The sequence below is a fragment of the Vitis vinifera genome, chromosome 7 (assembly GCF_030704535.1).
Source record: "Vitis vinifera cultivar Pinot Noir 40024 chromosome 7, ASM3070453v1".
Taxonomy (NCBI): domain Eukaryota; kingdom Viridiplantae; phylum Streptophyta; class Magnoliopsida; order Vitales; family Vitaceae; genus Vitis; species Vitis vinifera.
In genome coordinates this window covers 26,356,424-26,369,903 of record NC_081811.1, presented here as the reverse complement: position 1 = coordinate 26,369,903, position 13,480 = coordinate 26,356,424, and the positions used below count along the sequence as shown (strand labels likewise).

The window sequence follows — 13,480 nt, the reverse complement described above, 5'->3', positions numbered from 1 at the left end:
CTGCTGTCTTCCTCATCTGCTCTGTCGTCTTATCCATACTTTTCTCCAAAAGATGGCCGGCGTGGGTTACTTCATGGAGTTGATCGATATATAACGTTTTGTGCTTGCTCCAAGGCTTTGCCACGAATCACGTACGTGTCCATTGTTCATGTGGAGTGAGATTTATCTCGAAACACGTGTCCAATTTGTTGGTTTTTTAAAAAATTTGGACTCTACTATGTACTGTAGCACTTTGACACATGGATGAATATGATAATATTTTCTTTTAACTTTAACTTTATTCCCATTATAAATTTAAAACGTGATAATAGTTCTTTTAGTTTCATATATAGTCTTTTATAAGATTAAAAAAAAAATACTCTTTATTACTTTACAGTTTGATAATAATAATAATAATAATAATAATAATAATAAATTAATAATTACAGTAACATGTCAAAAGGTAATGCTTCACAGAGGTCTCCTCTTGCCAAGTACAAGTATGGTGAGTCAACACTCCCTCCTTGTAGCTATCTCTGAAATTGTAGGATCCTTCATCATAAGCTGGTTACGTACTTACCATGCCATTTGAGAGTTTTAAATTTTTTTTTGACCAGATGTTCTGTGTAATTGATCAAGTTATAAATGCCTTAACTAATGTTCTTTTAGTTACGAGATTTTAGTTACTAAGAGACAAACTTAATGTTGTTCAACTTTCATCAAGTTTAAGGTTTATACCAACATCGAATTTGATATTATGTTCAATATTGAAATATTCATTTTATTATTCTCAATTTTATATACTACATTAGATTTAAAATTGGATGTGGTATTGGCTTACATTTGATATTACATATGATATTTAGTCCGTTATTGTTTTATATCTTAGGTTTATTATCAATTTGCTATCATTATCTTGTGATGTCAATCTCAATATCAAATTTAATATATGATGTTATATGTTATTGGAGTTTGGAACCCATTATCAATTGTTCCTTGAGTTCTCATAGTTTTTTTATGTGTTAATATTAGATTTGACATTAGTTTGATTTGATGTAAAATTTGATATAAGATTGATATCAATTATTCCCCTTGGTATCAATTTGGGCAATTTTTTTTTTATCATTTCTCTTTGTTGCAATTTACAAGTTTTCTATTGGCCTTCTAGGAATATGGGGGCAACATCCGATGCCAAACAACGATTTTCTTCCTTTCGCAAAATTTAAATAAATTATGTTGGTAAATGACGAGTCTAGTTTGTGGGTTTTATCTTATTTATTTATTTATTTTTTTTAAAAAAATGTGTTTCACATTGGGCCTGAATGGTATGTTGGTCCAAGCTCCCCAAACAGATAGAAAAGATTGGTGACATAAACAAGCCTAGGCCCAAATTTATGGACTAATCGCCTATTGGGCCTGGTTCAAATTTACAGGTCTGCGGAGATCCTCATTTTCTGTAACCCCATTTTCTGTATTTCCGCATTCGGGAAAATGGCCATCCTCGCCGGACTTCATTATCGCCGGCCAATCCTGTGAAATTCACTACAATCGAATCGCAAGGCCACTTTATGCTATCTATTCTTCTCACGTCCGAGTTGTAGAATTCAGTGGTTCAGTAGCAGTACCGAGTTCGGCGGAGAAAACGCATACGGCCTCTTAGGGGTTTCAGAAAGCAGCTCATTCGACGAAATCAAAGCTTCGTTTGGGAAATTGGCTAAAGAGACTCACCCGGACCTCGCGCATTCAAATAACGATTCCACTGCTTCACAGAGATTCATTCAAATCCTGGAAGCTTACGAGGTATTGTATTCATAAATTAATCATCCAAGAAATGAATGTATTACTAGCTTGTGCTGTTGATTGTTGATTTATGATTATGCATTTGTATTTTGCTTTATCAGCGACTGTTTTATATGAAAGTACATTGAATTGTGAAATTGATTTGATCATTAGATTTCAAATGACTTAACAATGTATGAAGTCATCATATATTAATGGTATGGATTAATCTTCTGAGGATCAGGTTTTCTTTGTGAGGAAGAATTATATTTTTGAGGTAGAAATAGAGATTTATGTCTTTGTTTTGATGGATGGCAAAGAATCATCCGGTATGAATCCATATTCCAAGCACTGATGTGTACTCACTCCAGCAGACAGAGATAATAAAATTATCAGCTATCACATTATTTGAAACTCGAGAGCTGAACTCGCAAACGCTACATGAAAGTAGCAGCACCTCCTTATACGAGTCTTGTTGAATCAATATGAATCCAGATTCCATAATATAAAAAGAGAATTAAAATTACTAGAAATGTCCTTTTTATTGGTAGAGCTAGGATGTTTTGAATATCTGGTTCTGTGCATCTGTTTGTATTTAGAGGGTCGATTAGTATTCCTTGCATCAGTGAATTCCTCAAATTCAGAAAGTTCTGGCACCAATTCTTCCTGTCATGTGATTAAAATTGAAAGTTTTAGTTTTAATGTGGAACCTTAAAAAGGGATTTTGATGCTTACTTTCAACTCCTTTGTACTCATGACTCGTGCATCTGCTTGGGAGAATAACTTAATAATTCTGCTTGATATCATTTTAACTGGAGAATATTTTGAATATTTTTAAAATTGAAAAAATAACATATCGAAGTCATGGCAAGCTTTTAATTTACAGGGGATCCTGACTTCAAAGTGTAACTAATAAGGGATTGCAGATTCTTTCAGATACCGAGAAAAGGGCCCATTATGACTGGGATCTATTATCTACATATGAATCCCATATTGCAAAGGGCAGATGGAAGTTGTTGAATGGTTAAGTGGTACAGGTTTTCCATAAATGAGATATCGTCTGAGAAGGAGGTGGTAGCTGGATTAGGTTATTTTGATGTACTTGAAGGGGAATTTTATTCAGCCATTCATGCAGCAAATTAGGGCCCTTTAATTGAGTTTATGGACCTTCTTCCTGACCGTTTCAAAGCTGAGAAGAGGTCTGTATATGAAACTCCTGAGGTGCTGCACTTGGTTTCAGGGCCTGATCTTTTTGGGATGGTATGCATTGTCAAAAAAACTCCTGAATTGTCTCATGCCAGCAATGAAAAGTTGACTTATTTTGCATCTTTGGGTTTGGGTATGCGTCAATCTGTTGGGGATGCAAGAATCAGCATGAATTCTGATGCAGCAGAAGATGCAGGAACTCCTCAGATGCAAGCCAAAAATATTAAATATCATACATTGGATGCATACAAAGATTTAAAATTGCACGTATCTAGGAAGGTGGTTGCTGTAGCCACTAGAATCCCTCTTAAAAGTTACTATGATGGAATACAAAATGAAAGTTCTCAAGATCAGATAAAAGTTTTCCTTAGCTCAGATGAAGGCTCAATATATGTTAGCCATGGGATTTCTAAGGATTCCCTTCTGGGTGGTGCAGTTGGATTGCGGATTCCATTGGGGACAATAATCAGGCTTGGAACCAACCCAGAAGAAGGGTCCTGTTTCGTCTACAATAGCAGCGGTACAAAAACCCATGCGATTATAAAACATAGAACATTGATGGTTTTTATAAATGGACCTTATGTTTCTATCCTTGTCAGATTTTATCATGTCTTATGCACTTTACTGTTGGTTTATGTTTCATGAGAAAACAAAGACTGGTTTTGGTCCTAGATAATCGCGACTGATTTTCAAAAATCGGCATTGTGCATTTTGCCAAGACCCACTCAATATAGTAGTGTGACAAATATAGTAGTGTGACATGATTCTCCGCAAACGTAACTGGGTTTACTGGATGTTAAATATCAGACCTTGTTTCTTTTTCCTTATAGCTTGTGATGGACACAAATACTTGGGGTTTTGACCTTATTTGTGGCTACAGTGATTGCATCAACAAAATAACTCAGCATGCATTAATGTTGAATTTAGCTGCTTGTCGTATCTTTGGATAATGCACAATTGCACATTGCAAAGAACCATTTACAAGCAACTGATTTGGGATTCGGAAAATGCGGGTTGTCGGAATTTCTGTTTGCTGCTTTCTATCATGGTACATAGAAAAATGCTTGGAGTAATATTAACCATTCATAAGTTGTGATTACATTCATGTAAATAATTAGCAAGCATGCATTACCATTACTTTAGGTGTTTCTTGCTCTTTCTAGCTTTATAACTTCCTTTCAGTCTTTTTTTTCCTGATTTTCCATATATGTTTAGATAATTGATTTTTTACTAAATTTATTACTGGCATGGTGAAATTTTACTCTAATTTATTTAGAGCTAGATGTGTGTTTAAAATTTTGTGTTCCTTAGTGATGATTTAATTGTCATTCATCAGTGTCTACTTCATGTGGCTGTAACTATACCTTTTTCTGGGTGCTCTACAATTGGGTGGATCATTGTAATTTAAAATTTTATAGCATTTATATATGTCTTTTAAAATTTGTCTCAGGTAAAGCTCATGCACTGGTATCAGGTTGGAGATGAGGTTTCTGTCTGAGTGTAGATGCAGTAGAGCACGTTTACCACCTAGCAAGTAGTTTCATTCTTGCATATTCATATTGGATGAGTAATGAACTAATTTAAAGTATCCAACTGTTTAGCATTGGACAAATGAATTGAGTATTGCCTTTTTGTTGTGTTGAATTCATGTTCAAGGAGAATAGACCGGAGGATTCAGGCCAATTGATCCCTGATATAATTTTTCTTGTTTGATTGGGCATCTCGTGACACTGTTGTTATTTGCAAAAGTGTGTGATTGTATGGTTCTCCCCTCCTTTCACAAGCATGTGATGAACATATCACAACCACTCTTCTTGTTCCTTTAGTATCTAGAATTCTCTAGAAAGCTTTGGACTCCTTTCATACCTTCTACCATAGTGTGGAGATGTGTGAACATCTCTAGAACCTTCCATACTCTTCCCATCAATGACTTAGTATAGATGGCTCCAGGAGTCTCCAGAAACTTCTTGCTCTCTATATAACACCTATGGGGAGGGTCATTTGAAGCATCCTGTGACAATATGGTTGTGCACTGAGTCTGTCTTTATACTTCAGCTCTTTTGTCAGCAGGTATCTAAAAGAAATATGCACCGAGATTCAATTGAGTTATTGACTATATAAGCGGTCTAGAGCTGCCTTATTATATCCGTAAATAAGAAATATGAGATTGAGATCATAAGAAATATAATCAATACCATGTTCTCAAGATAAGATTGTGCACATACTAGTAATTTGTTATCCCTGTGTATCATGTGTTACTTATAGGCATTCCATGCTATGACAGGGTTGAACCCCAATTTAAAAAATTATTTTAACTTTAACTTTATTCTCATGATAAATTTAAAACATGATAATAATTCTTTTAGTTTCATATATAGTCTTTTGTAAGATTAAAAAAAAATCTCTTTATTAATTTACAGTTTCATAATAATAATGATAAATTAATGATTACAGTAACATGGCAAAAGGTGATTCTTCACAGAGTTCTGCTCTTGCCAAGTACAAGTATGGTAGCTAGCTCTGAAATTGTAAGATAAATAGAAGATATGACCAATCACAATATATTACTTGCATGATTTGGTGGTGTTGTTTTATACCTAGTTTGTGTGTGACACAATTTAGTCTCGTTACTTTATATCTAGTTTGTGCTCATTGCTTCATACCTAGTTTGTGTCCCATTACTGCCGTTTCATACACACCATCACGTGCTAATATTGTATAAATCGATCATTGTCCATCATCATAAGCTGGTTAATCATGTGCTAATGTACTTGCCATTCAACGGCTGCTTATATTTCAATAATAAGACTCACAAACAAACTGATTATTTATATCATATGCTCTCTTGATTCATCAATCCATTAATTAAACATACATACCGTCAATAATACTGTACACTGAGCAAGAAAACACACCCACTTTCTTGGGTTTTCCATGTTTTTTCTCTCAGGGAACATCATCGAACACTGGAACCAGCTACAATTTTTTGGATTTTTTTTGCTTCTTTTTGCTGGAAAACAAGAACATAAGGCATTTGAAAAACAACAATAATCAACTACCACTCCCTCTCTTTCGAGCGAGTGTCCTACAGTCTCTTTCTTCTTCTACTCCTTATTGATCCTAGGTCCAGCTGACCACGATTGGACTTCCGACCACGTGCTTGCCGTCCGACCACTCGATGCGGCCGAAAATATTGGTGTTTGACGGCATTGAGGTGGCGGTGAAGGTTACTTTAAAAGATTTTTTCTCATTCAACTCGCTGAAACTCAGCGATCCCGGCTCAACCGAAATCTTAACTGACTCGCTCTCTGAAAATATTGAGACTTTATACGTTGAGGGTGAGCCCACATTTGTGAGAGTGCGCGTGTGCTTGACCACTGTGGACGAGCCTTCGCCGCCACCACCTAGTGGGGTTTGGAGTGGAACCGCAAAGGAGGGGTAGTTAAGATCGGCCACACTGTATTTTTTATCTGTGTCACACGTGAAGTTTCTCTTGGCGAGAATGGAGATCTGTGGCGCGCTGTAGTTTATGGCGCAGAGGAAGTTGAGATAGTCGTCAACGGTTAGATCGTAGATGAGGCCCGGATTGAGGGCAGATACTGGGTCCACATGGCCAGCGCCGTGATCAAAAGCTGTGGATGGCTTTCCGGTGGCAACGTCTTGGATCTTTTGCCCGCTCTTGTAGTTTGTATAGGCGGTGGTCATGAGGGCTGAGCGTATTGCAGCAGGGCTCCACTCTGGGTGGGCCGCTTTTAAAAGTCCAGCTAGCCCACTAATGTGAGGACAAGACATGGAGGTGCCCGAAATAATGTTGAAATCCACGTGTCTTTTGTCGGTTGGTAACCCAGTGGGACCCACTGCACCCGACCATCCCGCTAAGATGTTGACACCTGGAGCTATCAGATCAGGTTTGAGAATATCGGGGGTGATTGAGTTGGGACCTCTCGAGCTAAAGGCGGCCACCACCGGTGAGGGTTGGATACCGACCTTTGTACCTTCAAAGAGAATTGTAACGGTAGCGTCGTGATCCGAAAACAGATAGCTCTTAATGGCATCGCCGGACTTCTGGCCAACCGCCGTTGCCGGCAGTAAGTGGGCGTCAGCCACAAGCTCTTCCCCGTTGGTGCCAGTGTTGGCCAAAACCATGCCGATACCACCAGCTGCTTTCACCACCGATCCCTTCTGAACCCTAGGGTTCACCCCGCGATCACACATCACCATCTTTCCAGCTACTTTCTCTGGTATCAACGTATTGGTCATGCATAGATTCCCATTTGGTGCGTTACTCGCATTACCAGCATAAACAAATGGAAGTAGCGTTCCCGGTAGTGGGTCGCCTCTGTAGAGGGACACGCCGGAGTAGTTCTTGCCGTTGCCGAGGCTAACGAAGGCAGGGAAGTCGCGATCCAAGGTTCCGGCACCGACGGTGGTGATCCATGGTGCGACATTTGATAAACTGTAGGGACTGGGGCCTGAATTTCCGGCTGAGCAGGACACGAGAATGCCCTTTTCCATTGCCCCAAAAGCTCCCATGGCAACACTATCTCGATAATAATCGGACATTCCACCACCTAGCGACAGTGAAAGAATGTTGACGTTGTCTTCCACTGCCTTGTCCAAGGCCGCCAATATGTCCGTGCTGAAGCATCCTCCTATCCAGCACACTTTATATGCAGCTATTCTGGCGCGCGTGGCCATACCACGCGCCGTCCCTTCTGCGAACCCGAATAGGCTCGCTCCTTCCACTACAGAACCGGCTGCTGTGGTTGCAGTGTGGGTTCCGTGACCATCGTCGTCTCTTGGCGATTTCGACTCTTTGCTTTCATCGATTGGTCCCAGAGTAGCCTCGTAGCCTTTGGAGAAAAACCTGGCCCCTATTAGTTTACGGTTACAGCTTGAGGAAGTGAAGTTGGTGCCAGTTTCGCACTCGCCTTTCCAGCTACTGGGGATGGGTCCAAGCCCGGTATCATCGAAGCTTTTGCTCTCCGGCCAAATGCCAGTGTCGAGTACCCCGATGATTACTTCGCTCGCTGACCCTGATTCAGGAAACAAATCGGCGCTCTTGTCAAGCCCAAGAAACTCTGGTGTCCTAGTGGTGTGAAGCTCGTATCTCACCTCCTCCAATATGGAGAGAATCCCAGGTCGACCCTGGAGCGATCGGGCCTCCTCAGCAGTCAACCGTGTCGAAAACCCATGAATGACGTTGCTGTATTTGTAGAGCATTTCAGCTGATTCTGATACCGATTTCAATGACGAGTCGTACCAGTGTGCACGCTCCTGGAAACTCTCCGGCATTTGGGATGTGGCCATGTGAACGATGTAGGTCCTCCTCTCTTCATCGTTCCTCTCCACTGCCGCCACAAATACGTGGCAGAAACCCAGAAGCGTAAGCGCAACAGTAAGAAGAAATCCCAACCCCTTCATCCTCTTCACCGTCTCCTGATCACTCCCTGAGTTGTTGAGACCAGGGAATGAAGAAGAAGCGGAACCGATTCTCTGTTATAACGAAAAACAGAGAGCAGAGAGGAGGGATGTTTTCGTGTGTGAAATCATGCAAAAGCTAGGAAGAAAGAAAGGTAATGGGGACGGTCCTCTTTGTCTGGTTCGTTGAATGATTGCGTTATGACAAAAGCGGGGACAGCTTAAATCAGAGCGAGGTATTAGCTTTCATCACGTGTGCGCCCTTCATATCCATCTCTCCTTCTGCATCTCGAGATTCTTTCTCAAAGCTCTGTCACAGTTTTATCTCTGTCACTTCTTTATATCTGCAAAATCAAACCCATAAGCAATCTCCATGTGTAACCACCCTCCATCTCTCTATACCCCACTCCTTTGGTGGATCCCACACGGTCAAAATCTTTAGCCATCGTAGAAACAATAGTCTTAACCTAACCACTTTCCATCACCGTTTGATTCCAGTCGATTCCCAATACTTACAAATTCTTTAATCTCGCGGTTTTTGGCTTTTGCTCACGGGTCTTGTCCTTAGCTACTCTACACCGAGAGGTGGGTGAATGGATGTGGAGGTTCCACCACCCAACCAACCGGCCTTTTTCCCTCAATAATAAAAAAAAAAATTATCCTCACGGCGGATTTCCGGTAAGGAAAGTCCCACGAATTCTGTTTGTACATTAGTTTTAGATTTAGATAAACAGGGGTCCCACGATCACGTGCATGGGTTTGGACGATCGGATAGAGTTAATTAATAGAGAGATTTGAAGACTTTTGCGTAACCACGGGATCCATCTCTCCTGTGTTGAAAATGAGCCCGGCTTCGACTTTACCAACCCCTCACCATTCATAATTCAAATTCGTGTTATTAAATATATTACACAATACGCAAAATATGTTATATTAAAAACTCCAAAAATTTTAATAAAATTATTGAATATATTACAAAAATAAATACAGTCATATAAATTTTAAAAATTAATAAATATATAAAGAGAATATTATTCATATAGGGATAGAAGTATATTAAAATATATATATTTGAAACTTTTTTATTTATCACTCATACTAAATATTATAGAAAACTATTAATTTTTTATATATAATATATTTGTTTAAATTCAATATTTTGAAAATTTTAAAAAATAATCATGAATCTCCTTTCAAAATATAAATATCAATTTTTCTAGCAAATATATTCTAAATAAAACCATTATAAAAAAAATTATTAATTTTTATTTTCATTTAAATAAATAAGTTTTAGAAATAAATATATATTTTTAATACTTAATCTATTAATTTAGAATTTTTGTATTAATATCTATATTTATTTATTTTATATAAATTTAAATATTTATAACTATTTTAGATAATTCAAAATCCTAAAATTTTAGATAATCCCAAAATTTTTTATGAAAGACGTCCTCTTTCTCTCAACAAATCCAAAATACCTATTTCATCTATCATTTCTATGTAACAACCAACAAACTCATTTTTACAAAATACCCCATTCATCTTCTATACACAGTACCCGTTCAACTCTTAGACAGTTGTTCACGGTATTTCTTCACAATACCCATTTTTTGGTTCGCGTCTCCATTACTCTAAAAACTACTCTCAACTCAACGACAGTTTCTCACATCATTTTGAAGTTTGAAGGTATTACTTCGATGAAAAATACCTCTATAAAAATGTACAAACTAAGGTTTGAAGGATGAAAATGAAAATGGGCTTCGAATTTTCCTTATTTTTTATTTTCCCCACCGATTTTGACTCCGATATCGGTCCGGTACGGCCATGGCTGAGGCGGCCACGACGGGGCCTAGATTCTGAACCCTGTCACCATTTCTTATAATAGTAACCACTTGGTGACTAACCAGTGTCCCTTTCATGCTCCAAACAATACGTCCACGGCAGCATGGTGTGGGAGGGACTATTAAGAATGCTGTACCTGCACCGAACTTACCATATGGACTGGCTTTGTGGCCCACCTACTACTACTTTCCTATCTTCCGCTCGATTCCATCTAAAAATAATAATTGAAGTTAAGCTAATTAGGCCTACCAAGGAGATATTCCAATGGAAATTGGAGGAATGGGCAATTGAAAGTGGAAACATGTGGATACGATGTGCTTCAGACTCTCACGTCAAACGAAAATTAGAATAAAAGTAGAAAATTATTTGTCGTAAATGAGGTTTCCGGAAAAAAATATCAGAACAAATGGATTCAACTTGGCTTCCTTTTTTGCTCTTTTTCCAAAAGGTTGTGTAATCTAAAGTATGGGTCAAGCGAGAATAACACCGGCCCATGTTGTTATAAAGAAAAAGCTACAACTGTGCCACCTTTTTATTGGTAAAATCAACAATAATATTCCCAACTAGACGACAGTGGAGTCCTTCTCAACCATTTCTTTCTCTCCCTTTTTCTTCTCAGCCGGTGAACCATAACAAAACTTTGGGGTCTCGGTCTCCGGTCTGTCCACAAGCATACAAAATACAGAAATGGCTCGACGTTATAAATTTGTTGAGAAGGCTAATCTCCTCCGCAACTGAAGCAAGAAATCATTGCCAGTTGGCGAACAGGAAGCATGTGGATAGGGGACCCCTCGGTTGTTGAAATTGTGGAAACAGCCAAACTTTTCACCGCATGGGGGAAGAAGACGTTAAAAATTTTCAAGGAAAATAACGGAGATTTCATTCAATAATTTTTTTGGTATTGTTATGCATTTTCCACATTTTGAGTAGTTTCAGACTGAGGAGAAAGATAGCGATGACAATGGGGTGAGCTTTTTTGGGTACCTGTCCCGACCCTAATGGATTAGTTTTAATATTAATAAACGGGTTTGGAACGTATTTGATAATTTTTTTTAAACCCGGGACAGATTTAAGGCAGGTTTGGGTATTGCCTTGTCTCGTCCCGATTATATATAAAATTAAAAATTTTAATTAATTTAATATAATTTTTAAATATAATTTAATTTAAAATTTAATTTTATTATTTTCAATATATAGATAATAAAAAAAATTTAATAAAATAAGTTATAAAAATATAATAATTTAATTATTTATAAAATATATTTATTTTAATATAATTAAAAATTTTAAAAGTAATTTTAAAAAAAATTAAAATTAAAAAAAAAGTTAAACGAAATGAAACGGGAATGAAAATTATTTTGAATAAACAGGGTGAGGTTGGGATGGGGACGACCCATCCCGAACTCGCTCCGTTGTCATCCCTAGAGAAAGAAACTCCTCTTTCATAGTTACTTTTTCTTATGAAGAATATGAAATTGTGGTTTTTACGATTGATTAGTAGGTTTCTTTATGGCATTCGGTAAACTTCATTGATTTTTGGGCACATAAAGATAACGGTAATTGGATTCGTCTTTCTTAAGTACATGTTAGTCAATTAGGTCATTCTCGGATTAGTAGGTTTCTTTATGACATTCGACAAACTTTATTGATTTTTGGGCACATAAAGATAATGATAATTGAACTCGTCTTTCTTAAGTATATGTTAGTCAATCGAGTCATCCTCGTAAGTTTGAGAAGTCATTTTTTTTTTTTTTATGTTCTGATTTTGAGATGAGATGATTTTGTAAGTTTTTAAATACCTTATTTGAGAGAGGTGGTACATTAAAAGATACGTTGATTTTTGTAACCTCCAAAGGACAATGGATTCTGGGGAGAGGTGAGAGTCACAACTTCCAATCAACCCTTCACAGTGAAGCAACCATAATTCCAGTTTCATTGCGTTAATAATACATAGGATACTTTTTATTGCTGATGATGGGAAATGAGGAAAACTTGAATCGTGGTGATGAGGTTTTGGGGTAGCAGTATCTCTTTAAAGTTATTTTTTATTCTAAGAGGTGGGCGGCGTGACTCAACAACTATGATCGAGTGGTTATCCCTTGAGTGTGTTTTTTTCTAGACGTGCCCATTACTATATAGAAAAAGGTCTACCAACAATTTTATCCAATAAAAAAATTATAGAATAAAAATTTGATATTTGTTGAATTTATAAGAATAAAGTCATTAAAGAAAAGAACAAATAAAGACCAAATATAAATTAATCTAACCAAAATACCAATACATACATACATATATATTAACCAAAAAGACAACCCAATCAATTATGTTATTATTTAATGTTAATGTATTTTTTATTTAAGATAGAGGAAGCATTTTTAGTTTAAAAAAATTAAATATTTTATAAAATTTTAAAAATATTTTTAAAAATCTGAAAAATAAAAAAATATTTAATAAGTAATTATCTTTAAAATACTTTTAAAAAAAATACTTCAATTAAAAATATTTAAAATAAAAACATATATCAAAAGCAATATATATATATATATATATATATATATATATATATATATATATATATATATATATATATATATATATATTCACCATTACCCTTTATTAACTAGTAACAAACGTTCATAATTTTCCCATATCATGGAAATTTTTTTACTGCATGTTAGAAACTCAAAGGCAAATCCATCCGCTTTCAAGAGAACTCCAATTTTGGGAGACAAATACTATAAACTTAGCACGTGTCCAAATTAATAAAATTGACTCCAAAATTGATAAGTCAATACAAAAAATAAAAAAGAAAAGTACCCCATCTCTTCTCTTCATTCAAACTACTCCAAACTACCGAAGCAGCTTTCGGGGGTGCCTTGAGCTGCATGGTCTCCATCGCCACATAAATATTGAATGTGAAATGGCACCCCAATGAAACCCAAGTGGGAACCAGAAGACCTTAATCGGTACTGTAATGTCATCATCCATCTACATTACTGGAAGGCATTGAAATCCAAATCAGACCTATTGGTACGTGTTATCTTTCCAAAAAAGATAAAAAGTGAAAACAAAAAGGTGAAAATTGAGGAGACAGAGATTGCGAGTCGCGTCTTTTCGTCATCGACATATCATTCATTATTTCAGTACTATGTTCTACCGTTTCTGGTGTGACACGTATTATTGCTTTCAGAATTATAATGAAGGTTACCATTTATAATCAGCCGAATAGGAAGGAATGGTTTGAAAATTC

General features: G+C 36.8%; 1 protein-coding gene and 1 pseudogene across 1 annotated transcript; one reads left to right on the top strand and one right to left on the bottom strand.

Annotated features, from left to right (window-relative positions):
• The first annotated feature begins 1,521 nt into the window (after nucleotides 1-1,521).
• On the top strand, nucleotides 1,522-3,972 carry LOC100266374 (uncharacterized; annotated as a pseudogene).
• A 1,797-nt stretch (nucleotides 3,973-5,769) lies between these two features.
• Nucleotides 5,770-9,978, bottom strand: LOC100242388 (subtilisin-like protease SBT1.7). The gene has a single exon (XM_002284065.5). The coding sequence runs from the start codon at nucleotides 8,386-8,388 to the stop codon at nucleotides 6,085-6,087; it is 2,304 nt and encodes a 767-aa protein (XP_002284101.1). The 5' UTR covers nucleotides 8,389-9,978; the 3' UTR covers nucleotides 5,770-6,084.
• Between the last annotated feature and the right edge of the window lie 3,502 nt (nucleotides 9,979-13,480).

Bases quoted from the DNA above. Each gene is read 5' to 3' on its own strand.
- LOC100242388 (XM_002284065.5), bottom strand. From the start codon at position 8,388: ATGAAGGGGTTGGGATTTCTTCTTACTGTTGCGCTTACGCTTCTGGGT.